The sequence below is a fragment of the Haliaeetus leucocephalus genome, unplaced genomic scaffold (assembly GCF_000737465.1).
Source record: "Haliaeetus leucocephalus isolate CR32 unplaced genomic scaffold, Haliaeetus_leucocephalus-4.0 Scaffold151, whole genome shotgun sequence".
NCBI lineage: Eukaryota > Metazoa > Chordata > Aves > Accipitriformes > Accipitridae > Haliaeetus > Haliaeetus leucocephalus.
Genome location: NW_010972587.1, coordinates 15,258,901 through 15,274,862, shown reverse-complemented (window position 1 = coordinate 15,274,862; position 15,962 = coordinate 15,258,901). Strand labels below are relative to the sequence as shown.

Sequence of the window (15,962 nt, the reverse complement as noted above, 5' to 3'; positions counted from 1 at the left end):
CGCCGCCGCCACTGCGCGCCGCGCTCCACCCGGCGCCGAGCACCAGGGCGCCCCCACTCGCCCCGCGCCGGCCGCTCCGTTCGAAAGGACCAATCAGCGCCCGAGGGGCGGGGCCGCGCCCTCCGTCCTCTCTTCCCGCCGCGATCGCCCGGGTTGTGTGGAGAGGAGCCGCCCGCTCGGGCTTCCCTCAGGGACGTTCCCCTCGGTGGGACACCGAGCGCTCTGGAAAACCGTTCTGCTTCCCTGGGGTGGTGGGAGCAGGGTGCTGGGAGGGCGGGGAAGGGGAGGGGAAGCGGCTGCCCCACCGAGGGGGCTCAGGGGCCAAAAAGAGGGCCAAGAGCCATGTCCGCGCCCGACGCCGTCCCCCGGCTGGGCCGCAGTTGGGAGGTGAAGCACCCTGGGCACAGCAGTGTCCCGGTCCTGTCTGGTTTCACCTTGCTGGGAGCGGACCCCGGGCAGAAGGAAAGCACCCAGCCTGCCCTGCAGCCCCTTGTGGCGTTGGGGAGCCCACCCCAGCCCACCCCGGACAGACCGCCTTGACTGTTTCGGGGACGGTGGCGGTGGTCTTTGAGAGCCGCCGAGCACCGGCAAGGTTGTAAAGCGAAATAACCCAGGATGCGCTTCCACAGAGTGTAGATACTGTATAGTTTTTACTTTGAAATAATAACGCAAATGAAGTTACACATCTGTATCACGAGAAGGGGTGGTGTGTGCGTGTGGCTGTTCTCCATTACGTAATTTTTTGCCTTCTGAAGAAACAACATCTTGCTCTTCTTACGTGAACGCGTTTCACAGTTGAACAGCAAATGACTGTGGCGGCGCGACCATCTCAGCTGGTTTATTACTGTAAATATCTGGAATATATTCCTTCACGGAGGCCAAGTAGGAAAATGCTGCAGTGAAAAAATATGAATGGAAACCTGCATTTCCCCATTTGTTCAAGAGGAACTGTAGCTGCAATCAGCTTCATTACAGCAGGAATTAACAGGGTTCCTCTGAGGAGCAGGTGGACTCTTTCTGATCAGAGAATATAAATACAGAGAAAGTTATACTCATGTGTGAAGATCTGATAGCTATACGATATTCTGTATATAGTGAACAAAATTACTTTTATGAACCCATGGCATGTTCCTATAAAAATGCAGTAAAGAAAATTTAATGTACTGTGGGATATTTTTCTATGAAAATAAATGCTATGTGGTCCTTTAAAAAGATATTTCTCCTAAAATAAAATAAAAAGTATCCATCACTGCACATCCCAGATCTCACAGAGAAGAGGTGTGAATTTGTGATCATTCACTCTCCATGACATCAGCATCTCTGCGTGATGATGGTTAAATGTCCGTAATTCTGTAAGGCGGCCCAGAAGACATGCAAAGTGTTGAGGGTTATCTGGGTGGTGAAGTTTGCAGATTTTTTGTAGAATATCCAGCAGGGGTTCTTGAAGCCTTTCCACGGACTCTCTGTCCTTTATGTATTGTCGATCTGGTTATGGTTTTAAAAGAAAAGAAGTAATTAGCAATATACAAAGTAAATATTTACACTGATAAATGATTATAAAAATATTCAAATATTTACACTGGGCACTGATGTTCACACCTACCGAGAATATTTATTTTCAAATTAAGAGGGAATAAAAATGCTTAACATTGTTTTTTTGGTTTGGGGTTTTCATGTAAGCTTCCCACTTCTAGCTAGGGAAAACTTTCAACTTTTTAAAAAACTGAAGAGTTTTAACTTGAAAATGTTTCTCTGGGTTTGTATCGTCACGTCCCAGTGCAGTTCTGCACCTGAGTACATCCTGCGATGCACTGCAACAACTGAGCAGCATGGCACGAGTACCTGGAGGTGTAGTACAACTGGGGAATTTGGCCAGTAGAGGAGAGCGTACATGCAGGTCACCAGGGAGAAATCAAGCATCTTCACCCTCAGATGAAATTTCTTTGCTAGAAAATACTTGTCTTTTTATTCTGGTCATATGGAAGTATGTGTTTGGGTGTTTGGAGAGGGAGGAAAAGAGAAGGATGGGGTTTTTTGTCCCTGAAATTTTTGGTGTAAAAAAATTTCCTGAGCTACACTGTTTCAAAGAGCAATGGAATTGCTTCACCTTCCCACCTTCCATGAAACCTGATTTGGAAACCTCAGTGTCTGTCTTTTGTCCTGAAGCATCAGGCTTCTCCCATTCCTGTGATAGTCCGTTTGTTTGAGGTGCCATACAATTTCTCCATATGTTGTTAGTTAGAGCTGGTTAGTTTTGTGTTGTTAAAGAATTAGTTTTTACAGCAAAGCTGAGCTCTCAGGGCTGAGACGCTATTGTGCCGATCCTTCTGAAAGGGCAGTTTCCAACACTTCATAGTCGAGAGGGCAACTTGCTGCTTACTGTCCTTCTGCTCTTGACAGCTGGTGTTTGTTCAATAAAGGCTGAAAACTTTCATTCCCATTCTCTATTCTAAGTTAGCAGTGTTCCTCTAAAAAATGTGACATTCCACAAAAGTCTGTAGTGATGTGCATGTAACCACATCTGGGATTTTCTGAAGAAGCCTGTCATGCTGAGCAGTGAAGACACACCAGTAATTTTTTTAAGCAGGGTATTTAGGCATTTTTTTTCCTTGTATGCAAAACCAGATAGTGTAGCAGGACATTTGGAGTTTGGATTTCTGTGCTTGTTTTCTGGTTTAACAACTGAATATACTGAATAAGCATGTATGCTCACTTACTCTATGTAGAATGTAAGTTTTTACAAGTCTTTGGTCACACTCCTCACACTTTCTTTCCAAAACCACTAATATTGAATTCTGGATTAGAAGTTACCTGGAGACAGAATAACTATGGCTGTGAGCAGCGCATATTCTTCCTGTGTCATCTTCAGCTCTCCAATGCTTTTATAAAAATTAAACATGGGAGTTATGAATTCATCTGAGATACCTGTGAGAGAAAAAAAAGTTACAATATTTTTTAATTATTGAAATAAACTGGTTTATTGCCACAGAGCAGTTATTCAGGATTTGAAGCCTTGACTGTCGTGGTGGGAGAAGTGTACTACACAAATCAGGCCTGATCCAAGATAATTAGTTACAAAAGTGCAAGCACATCCTTGTTTTCCAGATCAGAGTAGAAACAGGCAAGTGCTGGCAATTTCTTTTCGCACGGTTTCAAAGTCTTTCTTTCAAGCAATTCCTTTTTCTCTACAGGTTTGTCCGTCTAGCCCTTCAGGACAAGTCTCATACGTGTTTTTCTCACTGTCTGCTGATATTCTAGCTGTCTTCTGTTTCCAGGATGCAGTTTGCAAAACAGTCCCCATGTTCCCTATCTTTACATTAGTTATATGGAAACCTCTCAGGATGTGTGGTTTAATTCTAGCCCTACTCTACTCTACAGCCAGCCGCCTTGGGCAGTTACTTCAGTTGTCTCCATAAAGAGTCTGAATTGCTCCCTTTGTGTAGCCTGAAATTTTAGCTAGGTCTAGGACTACCTGTAGTCCAAGATCAACTTGCTTGCAGCTACTACTACCTTAAAGCACAAACGTGCATTATAAAGTACAGAGCCATAAACAATTAAAATCCACCCCAATTTTAGGATGGGATCATGCGATTCTCTTGCCATCAGCAAAACCCTTTGGGGTTACCGAACTGGGGCACGCCGATGGGGCTTCCTCTTACTGACTTTGTCATCAGGTCACAATGTTCTTACTTAGCCTTAAATTACAGATGTACTCCATTCTGCTTTTTGGTGTAAAAGAGAAGTAGGTCCTGTGACATCAAATTTTATTTTTTTTTTTTTTTTACATGGTGGGTGAGTCACTCAGAGCAGCCACTAGACTGTTGACAACGGCTGCTTGCAGCTCTGAAGCGGTGGCATCGACAAGGTGTAGACATCCTAAGTAATGGCTCTGCAGCAAGAGCCTTTTGGACTTCCGTGGCCAAAAGGATGGAAATCTCTGTTCCCACAGAGGAGGGCCATAGGATTTCTTGTCATTTTCCTCTTAATTTTGAGCTGCTCTGGAAGAAGGCTTTATAACCGCATGAAATAGTGCGGTTTTGGTTGTTGTATACAAGACAAAACTGAAGTCCAGGACTGGTGAGGTTTGGAGTGCCTCCAACAGGGGAAATTCAAAATGAAACTCAGCAGGTGGAACTCAAAGAAAGGAAACATGAAGTCACTTGACAACTACAAAACAGTCACATTTTGCTGTGACAGTGAGAACTTACTTCAATCAGTGGAATAGTTTTGTGTCCCAACAGTGAAAGTATGGTCTTGCAGGGCGTGGTTTATTTTGTGGCTGAATGATGTGTTTAAACATGTGACATGAGCAAGCTATGTTCACTTCAGATTACAAACCACAAATCTGGTTTCTATAACAAGTTCAGGAAATACTATTGAGAAGAGTCTGTGTCAAGTAAGCAGATATATATGATGTGGGTCAGCCTCTCCTGTGAAAGTTAGTAACACAGCTGGAGCTTTATACAGAGCAAACAATAGTCAGAGCATCTAATGTTCTGTGAGGTTTATGTCGTTAGTCATGAGCGTTAACTATTTAAAATTTTGAACACTTGTTATTGCTAACTGTTGGGGAACCGCCTGTCTCTCTTGTGCAGTTTTAAGTGCCAAAGTTCCTTACAATATGACATACATAAGGAACACATACATATGACACACCAAAGCCTTAAAGTTCACGTGAATCTGGAAACAGGGAAAAAAAAAAAGTCTAGCTGAGTCCTAAAGCAGAGCAAACGAATTCCTTTCGCGGAAGTGAGTAGCTCAGCAATGACATGAGAAAAGTCCAAGACAAGCTGGATATTTTTAGAAGTCTCTGTGCAAGGTATCACGCCGCTGGGCACGATCGTCTTGGCAGCAGATAGGAAATGGGAGGAAGTGGGCTGTGACTAAGATTCCCATCATTTGTTTCTCATATTCATAATTTGATTTTTTTTTTTCTCTTCTTTTGGGAGGTCAGGTTAGTTTTCAGCTGGATGAATTCATTGTTTTGCTGACCACAAAGCTCCTCGAGTCTACTGTCAATACAGCAGAAGTGGGATGAAAATGATGCTGGTGAACAGGGTGTGAAATAACTAATTCAGGTCCTCACTGGTCCAGGCACTGTATAAGCGTGCAGTAAAACAATCCTTGCCCCAGAAAGCATATAATCTAACATCAAGAAACTAAAGCATGGGTGGGTGAAAATGAGTGTGGATGTGGAAGCAAATGAAATTACGGCAGAGAGCTTCTCTGCATTACTGTACTTCCAAACAGAGAAATCAAACAGAAGAGGTGAATGGGAGTAAAAAGGGATGTTTCAGCAATGCAACTGATTTACTGCTTTCACTAAAGAGAACAGAACTTTGAAATCTTTAAAAATATCTATGTCACAAGACAGTTATGAATGAAACCATGCAAAATGAGCAATTTTGAGAATAGGATAATGGAAATTTTTCTTGGGTACTAGTTTTGCCCTCACTCTATCTGTGCTGGAGTTTCCCTGTTATTTCATCATCCTGTATGCACGTTACACAAACTGCTTTTCCATCACAAGAGGGGGCTGTTTTCTAATGTGATTGAAAACGCTTCAGTTTGGATTTAATAAGCTCCACCAGAAAGCAAAAAAGCAGGAAACAGATGTTTATAGTTCTGCTTTTTTTTTTCTTATCTACCATACAAGATGTTGTCACTTCAATTCAGGTTATCAGAAAAAGAATTAAAGGCGATTTGGTGCTCGTAACAGGAAAGGCTAGAGGAGAAACGAATTATATGACTTTTCAAATGTCGTTGTTACAAATCGCACTCCAAAAGTGAAAAAAATCAAATAGATAATTTCTGGCCTCACTGAGAACAGAAAAGTTAGCTCCGTCTAACCCTCGTTATTTGGATCAGACAAGAGCCCTGCACACCACCGTGTCAGACAGCAGAACTTCCCGGTCCGTGTTGATGGTGCCTCCTCCGTAACTTTTTTTCAGAAAGGTTTCAAAAGCTTTGTTTCATGCAGCATTATGGCAACAAGAACATGCCCCTCCTTCATGTTGCATTGTGCGTCATTCTGAATTGCACAGATTTCTACCTAACCACCAGCCCAACTCTTACCATCTGCAGAAGATACTGCAATTAATTTGATTGATTTCGCGATGTTAACGCATGACTGGCTGTAAACCCCAGCGTAGTCAATGGGAAACACTAGCTTTACTGAGTACGGCCTTGCGGCATTAGCCTGGAGCAGATTTAAACCCATGAGCATTATTCATTCAGCACCCCTTCTTGCACAATTTCACTCCTATCTGTAGCTTAAGACACAGCATTGTTTTAGACCTTGCCTTTTTTAGGGTTTTGTTCCTATGATTTCTCTCTGAAGGTAAGATGACTGTTGCTTTCATAAGGTTTGCAGTGTCAGGCCATAAATAATCATCCAGTTAACGTAATCCTGGAGTAAATGTTTTTACTGTGATATCGAGTCAGTATTGCTAGCTTTTTGAGACTATTCTCTCTTCTCTTTTGGCTGAATAGATTAATCTATTGCAAGAAGAAAGCTTGAGAGTAAGTACTAATTAACCGTAACTGGCACTGTGTGATTAATATGGATAAAGAGATCTTTTTTTCTTGATAAACACAGAGGTGCCAGTGGATATGAAACCAGGGGTATATTAGTAGCTGTTTTATGAAAATAAAATATATTAATTACTTGCAAAATTACATCTTATCTTTCACAGTGTTTCATTTACTAGAACTGCTTTCCATGCTGCTTGTGAGCTCTTTCTTCTAAGCTATTTAAATGCATCAGTGGCCGTTTAAACACTGACCAAATTCACCAAAAAGGGGAAAATCTAGCCAGTAGAGGAGATACACCAGATCATGTGCACGTGACATCTCCTCTGTCATCATCTTGTAGGGATTAAATGGGCAACTTAAATGAGAGGTTAGCACGTGCCAGGGAGAACTCACGATCAGGATAGCAAAAACCCATCTTCTGAGAAGCAAGCAATAGGATCACTGTGAAGCCATCATTGCAAGCGAGCAAAGGAACCTTAGTTAAAAAAAAAAAACAAAAACCAAAAACCAAACAACAAACAAACCAAACCTGCAAGGAGGATGCGAATGACATTGCCACATAGCATCCTTTGGCAGTGGCCTGAGTGCCTGCAGTCAGGAGAGGAGTGCGGTCTGGCGCACAGCAGCAGCATCTGCACTGCCTTGAGCTAGTCTTCATAGGTCGAGTCTGAATAAGTTTTTGGCCTGGAGAAGCACACTTACGCAGAAGAAAAGAGATTGGGTCCCCTGACATCTGTTCTTGTTTTCATGGGTATAAATTAACTCTGTAGATACGATTTAAACACTTTTAGCAACTTCATTTGTAGTTTAGGAAGATGGCACTGGCTAACTCGGTGTGGTAGATTGTGCAGGACCGTATACGAACAGAAAAGCTCTTTGCTATACTCTGCAATTTAAAGTGGTCCTAATTTCTAAATGTTTTGGGCAGTGTGCCATTTTTGGGTAAGTGTCTCCTTCCACATGGATGCACATGACCATTGGGAGGGTTCAACATTTTGGACTTGGCAGTGAAGATAATTTCATTTGGTTTCTCTGCACGAACCCCAGCACAATGGGATTTTGAAGTGCCACCATTACTCAGTACTAATAGTCAAATAATAAAAGCCAAAGGCAACGGAAGTGATTAGGTATCCATTATCCTGCTGCCAAATTTTGCCTTTGGTTGCAGGAGTCTCTTGTCCAAATCAGTGGGAACTTTGTATCCCACGTTCAAGGGCAAAAGGTGGCCTCTTGCCAATGCTTTGAAATTGTGGGTATTTCTTTTTTTTTTCCTTGGATCTCACTGTACTTCAGCACCTGTAACCCATCCAGGAAGACAACAGTACATTTCACAATGTCAGGTGTCCTGCTGCCAAGTGAAAATTTGGGTCCGGATTCTTCCATTTCTGTCCAGATCAGATAGTATCTTATTCCCCAATACTGCAATTTGTAGAACTGCTCTGCAAAATAAAATGATGACATAAAAATCTGTGTCTCTTCATGACTGCAGAAAGGCAGTGTCCTTAGGAAAACAAGCTATAAATGCTCACTGAGAAAACATTCAGTATCTCAGCACTGGTTTTGAAAAATACTGTACTGCTCAATAATGGGGAGAATTTGCTTTCAAAACAACAGAAAGAAACTAAGCATTAAATTACTGGGATGTCAGCCTCTCACAGAATGAGTCAGTCAGTCAGTCACAACGTGGTGTATGCATAGTGAAGCATCAAATAGGATGAGTAAGTGGCACAAGCTCTCATTAACATTAAATAAAATATCTGTATTCTCATTAAGTCTCAATATTAGAGTGAGTAGGAGAGGATTTCAGTCTCAGGAGCAGCTAATGAAAGAATTTCCGTAGCACCTTATGGAGAAAGACCATCAGGACACAAAGAAAGACAGTCACTGAGATGCACCAAGACTTGAGCAATATGCTCAAGCAAAGAAATAATACACCTCATCAGCATGAGAATAAAAATGAAAGCTGCTAATGCTCAAAGGTCATCACCACCAGATCTCTGGCTTCTTTATCAGAAAAAAAAAAAAATCCGTTCCATACAATCAGACTGGGGAAGGCATAAATATTAATAGATGAGAGCAGCTTCAAAGTGGACATGGTGGCAGGTGACAGAAGTCTGGACAGCTTGTGACTTTTAGGCAGGATCCCCACCGCCCTCCCTGATTTTATGGATACAGACGTCAAGGCTTGACAATAGTACTTATGTGACATTCAGACATTTGTCTGCACATGAAAATATGTGGACAGAAGTTCTGACTAACAGCAATAATTTATGGCCGATGGCCTGACAGCGTTTAGGACCTCACTGGGAGCCATGAATAATCCTGATGCTGCTTCTTCATTCAATACCTATAAATTTCATTTCTAAACTCTCACTCGACTATCACTGCATTTCCTCTGCTGCTCTCTATTGTCTTTGCAGGGTGTTTCAGTTAGTCTTTTTTGTCAGTGAGGTGTATGTAAAAAAAAAAAAAAAAAAAGTCCCTATCTCCAAATTTATGTGTTATTCTCTTGGGTTTTCTTCTTTGACTTGGGTTTAAACTCTTCTGGCCAGTCTTATCTCTTGGACCAGTCTATAATGGCCAGCTGCCGCTTTAAGTAGCATTTGTCCTTACTAGTTAAGGCTGGAAGAGACTGCTTAAGTTTCTACCTTAATATCACATTTGGTACAGGCTATTGTTCAACTTAGAGCCCTGGTGTTGAGTCCTATGACATGCAGGTGTGTGAACTGCATATGTAATATTTTTGAAAGCTGTATACGTAAGCAATGATAACAGAAGAATTTGGTTGCCTTTCTTTCATTTTGTTTAAACTCAGGATACCTGAAAACGACCAGGATTTAAACCACAAATATAAGCTGTTTCAGTATCAGATATTTTTAAACAACTGGAAATTATTCCATTTGCCTAAATGTGTCATTCTGGAATTTATCCTAAACTAAGACAAAATATGCAGAAAAATTGCACCAATGCGGGCTCTTAAAGTCAAAACAAAAAAACTCTGGTGGCTTGTGTGACTATGAATAGGATTCCTATGAAAATTCAGTGAACACTAAGAAATGCCCTTGGGAAGCATAAAAGAGTCAAACCTACCTAGTAAAAATCCTCCCTCTTATAAACCAATTTGTTTGTATTTTTGGTGCAATGGAAGTGATGCCACTAAGTGACAGGCAGTTGCCAGTACTGAAAACGTAGGCAGAGGGGCATTTAAAAAGCACATTTAAGCTTTTTTGTGCAAGGGACATTGTCAGGTTGACAGATACACTCTAGCATGCAGCAATGTCAGCCCAAAATGAGAGACACTGGAAATTTTGAGTCACTTCTAGGTCTGTGCGGTAGCACTAACAGTTAAATAGCATTGGTAGCAGCAGTTAAGTTAAAACTGCTACAAATGCAAAGGTTTAGAAGCCACTTTTGTTGTTTACTGTCACAGCCCCTTTAAGTGCAGCCAAGGAAAATGTTTTTAAGTAGGCTTGAATTTGCACAGAGTAGAGAAATAAAATACATAGAAAAGGCTATTTTGTTCTGTATTCTGGCTATTAATGGAAGGAAAGAATGCAGCCAACAGCAAGTAAGCTGAACAATATATTATTTGCCTGTAATATAGGGAGGGAGAAATTCTAGTAGCAGTATTTCCTCATATGTCCCCAACTTGATCCTAGCTTGAGGGAAGATGTTTTAGAGAGCCTTTTCCAAAAGCAGTAAGATGTATATGTGTATATATGCACACTAAAAAAGTTACTGTGTTTCATTTCTTGGGAACTATTCAGCCCAGGTTTTGTTCTGATCCAGAACTCATTTTTGATTTACCTTGGGGGTTTTCCCCACACCCAGAAAAGAAGAACTGCAGGAAATCTTCCTTTGGAATAAATAATACCACATTTGAAATCGTTACTTGTCTTGAAATTTTCTTCTACACAAAATGCTATTTTTTTAACCTGCTTCATGACAGGTAAATAATATTACTGCAGGATAAAATGTCATATTCCAGCTAGTCATGTTACAATATGAAATGCTATTTTTAGGTCTAGTACAAACTTGCAAAAAATAATATTGCACCTCATCTGGACTCAATCCTTGCAGAGAATTAACAGGCTATTTTAAAATTATCAGTAGGGAAAAAATTATTGGTATGACATAATAGCTTATGTAATGTTCTGGATCAAAGTATTTCCTGCTTCTATTTTTTATGAACAGTTGACACCTCGGACAAGAAGGTTGATACTCACTCCATAGATCAGAGGAGAGAAGCTTTCAGTAATCATGTATTCATATGGATTCATTTCTCTAAGACCTATTTTTATCAAAAATTTTGGTTATAATCCAATAGAAAAATCTCTTAATGAAGGCATTTGGATCCATGACAAGTCATTACAGTTTCCAGGAAATATCTCTGGCCTTCTTGGCATACTTCTCTGCCTGCAGAACCTGGGCCAGAAACCATTCATATCACTCTGGAAGTCACCATTTCCAGTCCATCAAACAATAGCCTCTTATAATAAATCAAAATGGAAGAAATACAAAAAACTACAAAATATAAACCCAGAAATGAGTGTGCTAAGCCAAACTAACTATATACTTTCGGCAACTGAGTTATTCTCAAGTTTCCTAACTCCTTTTCAGGGTTTCAAATATATAAGTATTGGCCTAATTTTGCATACAGCAGTAGTACCTTCAGGTTACTGATTTTAAGAGTTTCAGAACTGAGTTCAAGCCCATTTCTATGACTAGTATTGAGGTTAAATGGCCTCCTGTCTTTTCTCCTTCTGACCATTAAAAAGGAAGCCAGAATCCATAGACAGACTCTCTGATTCAGAATTGTTGTTACATTTGAATTTTGAATGATAGGGAGCTGAGGGTTTGATAAAGTTTGCTGATCAATACAAAAAAAGGTGAAACATTCAGTATTGCATCAGTGGAGCACAAAGAACACGTAACAATGCAAAACATGACTTTGCTTGCTTTTAGGAACAAACAATATCCAGCTCTCTTTGGCTTTTTGTAATTATTAAGACTTATGTCCAGAATCAGTAGAATTGTCATAGCCACTGAGCCTTTGATAGACCTTAAGAAGCAGAAAACATACTGAGAACATGCTGTGTTTACAGTTCTTCTATGCACCTTGTGCAGTGTAATTCAATTTTACCAAACTGACCCTATGAATAGGTGGTTCCCTTCAGTCATCTCCAGTAATATCCTAAAATCTTTTTTTCTTTCCTTCTTGTAGTGATTGCATTTGAAGGCATAAATATTGATATTTTATGTGAATAGTTTGAAATGGTGATATTTCTTTTTCATCATTCTTTCATGCTTATCATTGGAGACTTGCACTGGGTTTATTTGATATAGGGTTATTCATAGTACTTGCAGTGTTTTTATAAATAAACCTTTACCTTATGACCTTTAGACTCAAGGCTGAGTTAGATTTGTTCTAGTTAATATAAAGAACAACATTTAGATAAACCTGTTTCAGTGCTAATAAACAATTTTACTAGCTTTCCAAGGGCAAACTACTGACACAGAAGTGCAATGGTGTGGTTTGCTGTTTCCTCGTTAAACAAGATACTTACCACTATTGCGAATTCTTTCTTCTAAAAGTACAGTATGTCCTGTAGGAAGTTTCCTACTGAATATCTCCGCTGAACGGAGGAACATGGCTTCTACTGCTGAGCCCTTCAGCAAAGCAATCTGGTCTTCGTGATCAAGGGTTTGGAAGCCTGGGGAGACACGAGATGTAAGTGAGGCAGCAACAGAAAAGTCCCCGCTACTTTCATGTCCTGGAGTTCTTGCACATGAGGTGTTACACATGTGTGTAACCTTGGTGTTGATGTCAGTAGGGTTGCCAAGTGCTGCGGAAACTGAAATCCAGATTCCAGAAAATGACACCGATTTGGACCTCGCCGAAGTTTATGAGAATTAGACTTGTGTTTCAGTGTTCATGCTACTTTAAGAGGAACACGATAAGCAAAATCTAGTGGTGTAGTGTAACCAACAGTGGGGGGGTTTCTCTAGCCTGATGCTGCTCCCCAACATCTTCTGCCATGTTTCCACCAGAGCTCTCTGTATGACTCTCCCACTGCCATGCTGCTTTCAGCCCTTTCCATGCTCTGATGGAAAAAATCAGCATTTGAAGCATCAAATTTTAAATATTTCATCTTGCCTTTGGACTAATATACTATTTTATATAGAGGCTTCCAGCTGTGTTTTAAATATGCATTTCTCTTTCTGGAGGGGAAAGGCTCTAAAACCCACTGAAGAAACAAGGAGAAATTTGGTAACTTGTGTGACTACACAGCTGCTCCTCTAAAGAAGAACAGGGAGCTGAAGATCCTGGGAAACTCTCTTCATATTTGCCAATGCAGGTACCCACCTTATACCCACCCCCTGATGCTGTGAGGAAGCATGGAAGAAGATAAAGTAGAGAATGAAACAAAAAGGTGACAAATCCTGCCAGGTGTGCTCTAAGTCAACACTGAAGATAGTAGATTATTCAGTTACAAAGCTTCTCCCTTCTTCATTTCCTGCGAGCCAGTATCCCAGTTAGCATAAAAAAATATGGTTACAGCTGCAGTGCTAGGCTTTGAAGCAAGCCTGTAACACACAGAGGAAATGTCAATATGATGGGAGAACCAGGAAAATAATGTTTTCATACAGCTAAGTGTTACAATGCACCTTCCTTAATTGCAAGGAACCTGTACCATGCCCAGTGTTCACTCTTGAAGTGACATCAACCTGGGAGTTAAAAAAATACTAATGATAAACTCAGGTTTTCAGTGCTTGTCCATAACACGCCATGCAAGGGACCATGCGTGCCACCAACTAGGGAAAGTTCTTGGTTAGGACTCACAATTCAGGGGATGCCATGACCTAGAGGCTTTGCTAGAAAGGCAGCAAAGCAAGTGAAGCAGAGTCTGGCAAGCGTTAGTGGTAATTTAGAGGCAGACTATTTGGCATTGCAGTGATATATGAAAATAAAATCTCCCTAGAGACACAAGCCTTTCTCTGAGCATTCTGTTTGTCAACAGGTAAAGAATGCTGTATCTCAGAGTGGCAGAGTTGGAATTATTCAACCTACTATTCCTCCGAGCACAAAGCTCCTTTTCTTTAGACAGTATCTGAAGAATGCATATGTGTCAGAGGAGGAAGCATTTTATATAGTCTTCAAAATATACACAACAATCACCAAATGGCAGCTGAAAGGCATGTAAACTTTGCAATAACAAAATCTGCCCCAACTCAGTGGATATACCTGGTAGTTTTTTAGTGAATTCCACAAGAACCTGCACATGACTGGTAGCCATTTCTGTTAAAATCAGAAAATTTCCTTCAGCACTGAATTCCTCGTGTAACTGTTGAAAATCAAACCAAACAAAAATCTGTTAATATTTGTTGTCACTTCACATTTAAGAGCATAAAATACAAGAATCATTAGGCTGGACCAGGCAAGAGGTCCATCTAACACTGTAATTTGTCTCCAATGATTGTCAAAAACAGGTATTTTGGAAGGTGAATGTAAAAAGTAAAAGAAGTAGCCATCATCCTTTCCTCTGAAACATGTGTCTCACTTTCAGCGTCATCTCTAGCAAGCAATGATTTAGGCACTGCCTGAGCTAGAAGTTCTGTGTGTACCATAATATTTAACCAAAAGCCTTGTTATACATGAATTTGTCTATTTTTTTTTTTTTGTAATATATTTTTGGTTTTGACCTCCTCAACCTCCCATGGAAATAAGTTGCACGAGTTAGTTATGGGTTATTCAGCTCTCACCCTGCAAGTGTCTTCCTTTTAGTTTTCAAAGTTGATACCTTAGGAAATAATTTTCTACAGTGGTTTTGGGTTGGGTTGTTGTTTTTTTTTAAGATTGAACATGACAGATTTGTAAAAAAATAAATCTCTCTTAAGCTCTTTTTTCCTCTTCTCCCTGTTTCCCAACATTTTTCCACTCTACCATGAAAACTGGGAGCTCTTAAAGGGAAAATGGAATTTCTAGAAGGTAGAGAGGAAAAGGGAAGAAGAGGGGATGAAACAAAAATGCAAACCTGGAAAATGCTGGGAATTTGGGTTCAAAAAAAAAGAAACATTTTTAAGCTTCCAGGCTGGTGTCTTTATGGAAAGGAAGCTTGCAAGTTGAACTCAAATCACTGCCTGTACTGACAATGCAAATAACAAAGCTCCTGTCAGCAAAGGTTAGATTTGAGCATAAAAGTGTATTTCCAGAGTTGAAACCTTTTTCTTAACATTTAAGTTTGATAAACAAAGATGTGGTCTAACTGTGGACTGAATGGGAGAGATTCTGCCACAGTTGCAGCATGTTTTAACTGTAAGCTTTTACCCATAGTTTGCTCTACCACTTACTACACCTACTTAGGCTGAGTACAAGTATTTTCTGCTGTGTAATCCTCAGCTTCATTACCCACGCCTCAGAAATGACTTCATCAATGTACTTACTAGTTTTTTTGACACCTCCTGTGGTATTTGTTGTTTGCTGTATGAATCCATGATGTAATCAAGAAGGTTCTGCTGTTCTGGGGTAAATTCTACTTTCTCCTATACTGGCAAAAAAAAAAAGCCCATCATGAAATGCAATCATAGAAATGATCTAGCATCTCTTGCTTTAGGCAAAAGCTATACATCTATTTCTCACACTTGGAGACAAGCAGACAAGAGGTTTGCTTGTCACTGAGATTTCTATAGAAGTGTACAGAAGAGAGATGTATAATGCTTCCAAACTGCATGAGTTTGTGTGGTTTATTATTAGAAATAAGGAAATGTTTAGCAAATAACTAGGTATGCTCAAACTTAATACCACACCTCATTGTATATGATATATACCTGACATATGTATCACAGAAAAAATACTTTATGGATTTTATAGATGCTTTATTGAGTTTTGACTAAAAATATCAGAGCTACTTCTATACTCAAGGTATTTCCTTGACTTGGTGGGAGCTGGAGTTTTAATTAATACAGACAGCTCCAGAGAGTTTGCAAGTACTCTATGTTCACTGTACTAGCCACATTTAGCTCAAACATCACCACTACTGTACGAACTACTACAAGAATTTTCTTACCCTATATATTTTAGTTGTAGACGTCACTTGTTTCATGTCATGGCCTTCGTTATCTTCATTGACTGTCTGATCTGGGGGCTGCTTCACATTTTTCCGTAGCCTTTTTGACTTGCATTGTATTTCTGTTAACAGACCTAGAACACATAATACAACGGATGGCAATTGGATTTATATATATGCCTCAGGCACTGAAGAGGTACATAAACATGCCCTTGAATGCCCTTTACACTAACAAACCCACTTACCCGTGCAGATCGTTTCCTGAACGTGTCGTTATCTTTGGATGCGACTCTAATGAGACACACTAAGTACACCCTCACGAGTAGTCTAGCCCAACGGGAGCCCATCCGCAGAGCAAAG

At 40.3% G+C, this 15,962-nt stretch overlaps 1 protein-coding gene across 1 annotated transcript in view; it reads right to left on the bottom strand.

Annotated features, from left to right (window-relative positions):
* Positions 1–876: 876 nt before the first annotated feature.
* NR1H4 (nuclear receptor subfamily 1, group H, member 4) overlaps positions 877–15,962 on the bottom strand; it is a 39,794-nt gene continuing 24,708 nt past the window's right edge. The window contains exons 5-10 of the mRNA XM_010561931.1: positions 15,603–15,736; positions 14,980–15,078; positions 13,781–13,880; positions 12,102–12,248; positions 2,812–2,925; positions 877–1,485 (exon numbers count right to left, since the gene is read on the bottom strand). Of these exons, the coding sequence (XP_010560233.1) occupies positions 1,247–1,485; positions 2,812–2,925; positions 12,102–12,248; positions 13,781–13,880; positions 14,980–15,078; positions 15,603–15,736 (833 nt within the window). The 3' untranslated portion in view covers positions 877–1,246. The remainder of the gene's footprint in view (positions 1,486–2,811; positions 2,926–12,101; positions 12,249–13,780; positions 13,881–14,979; positions 15,079–15,602; positions 15,737–15,962) is intronic.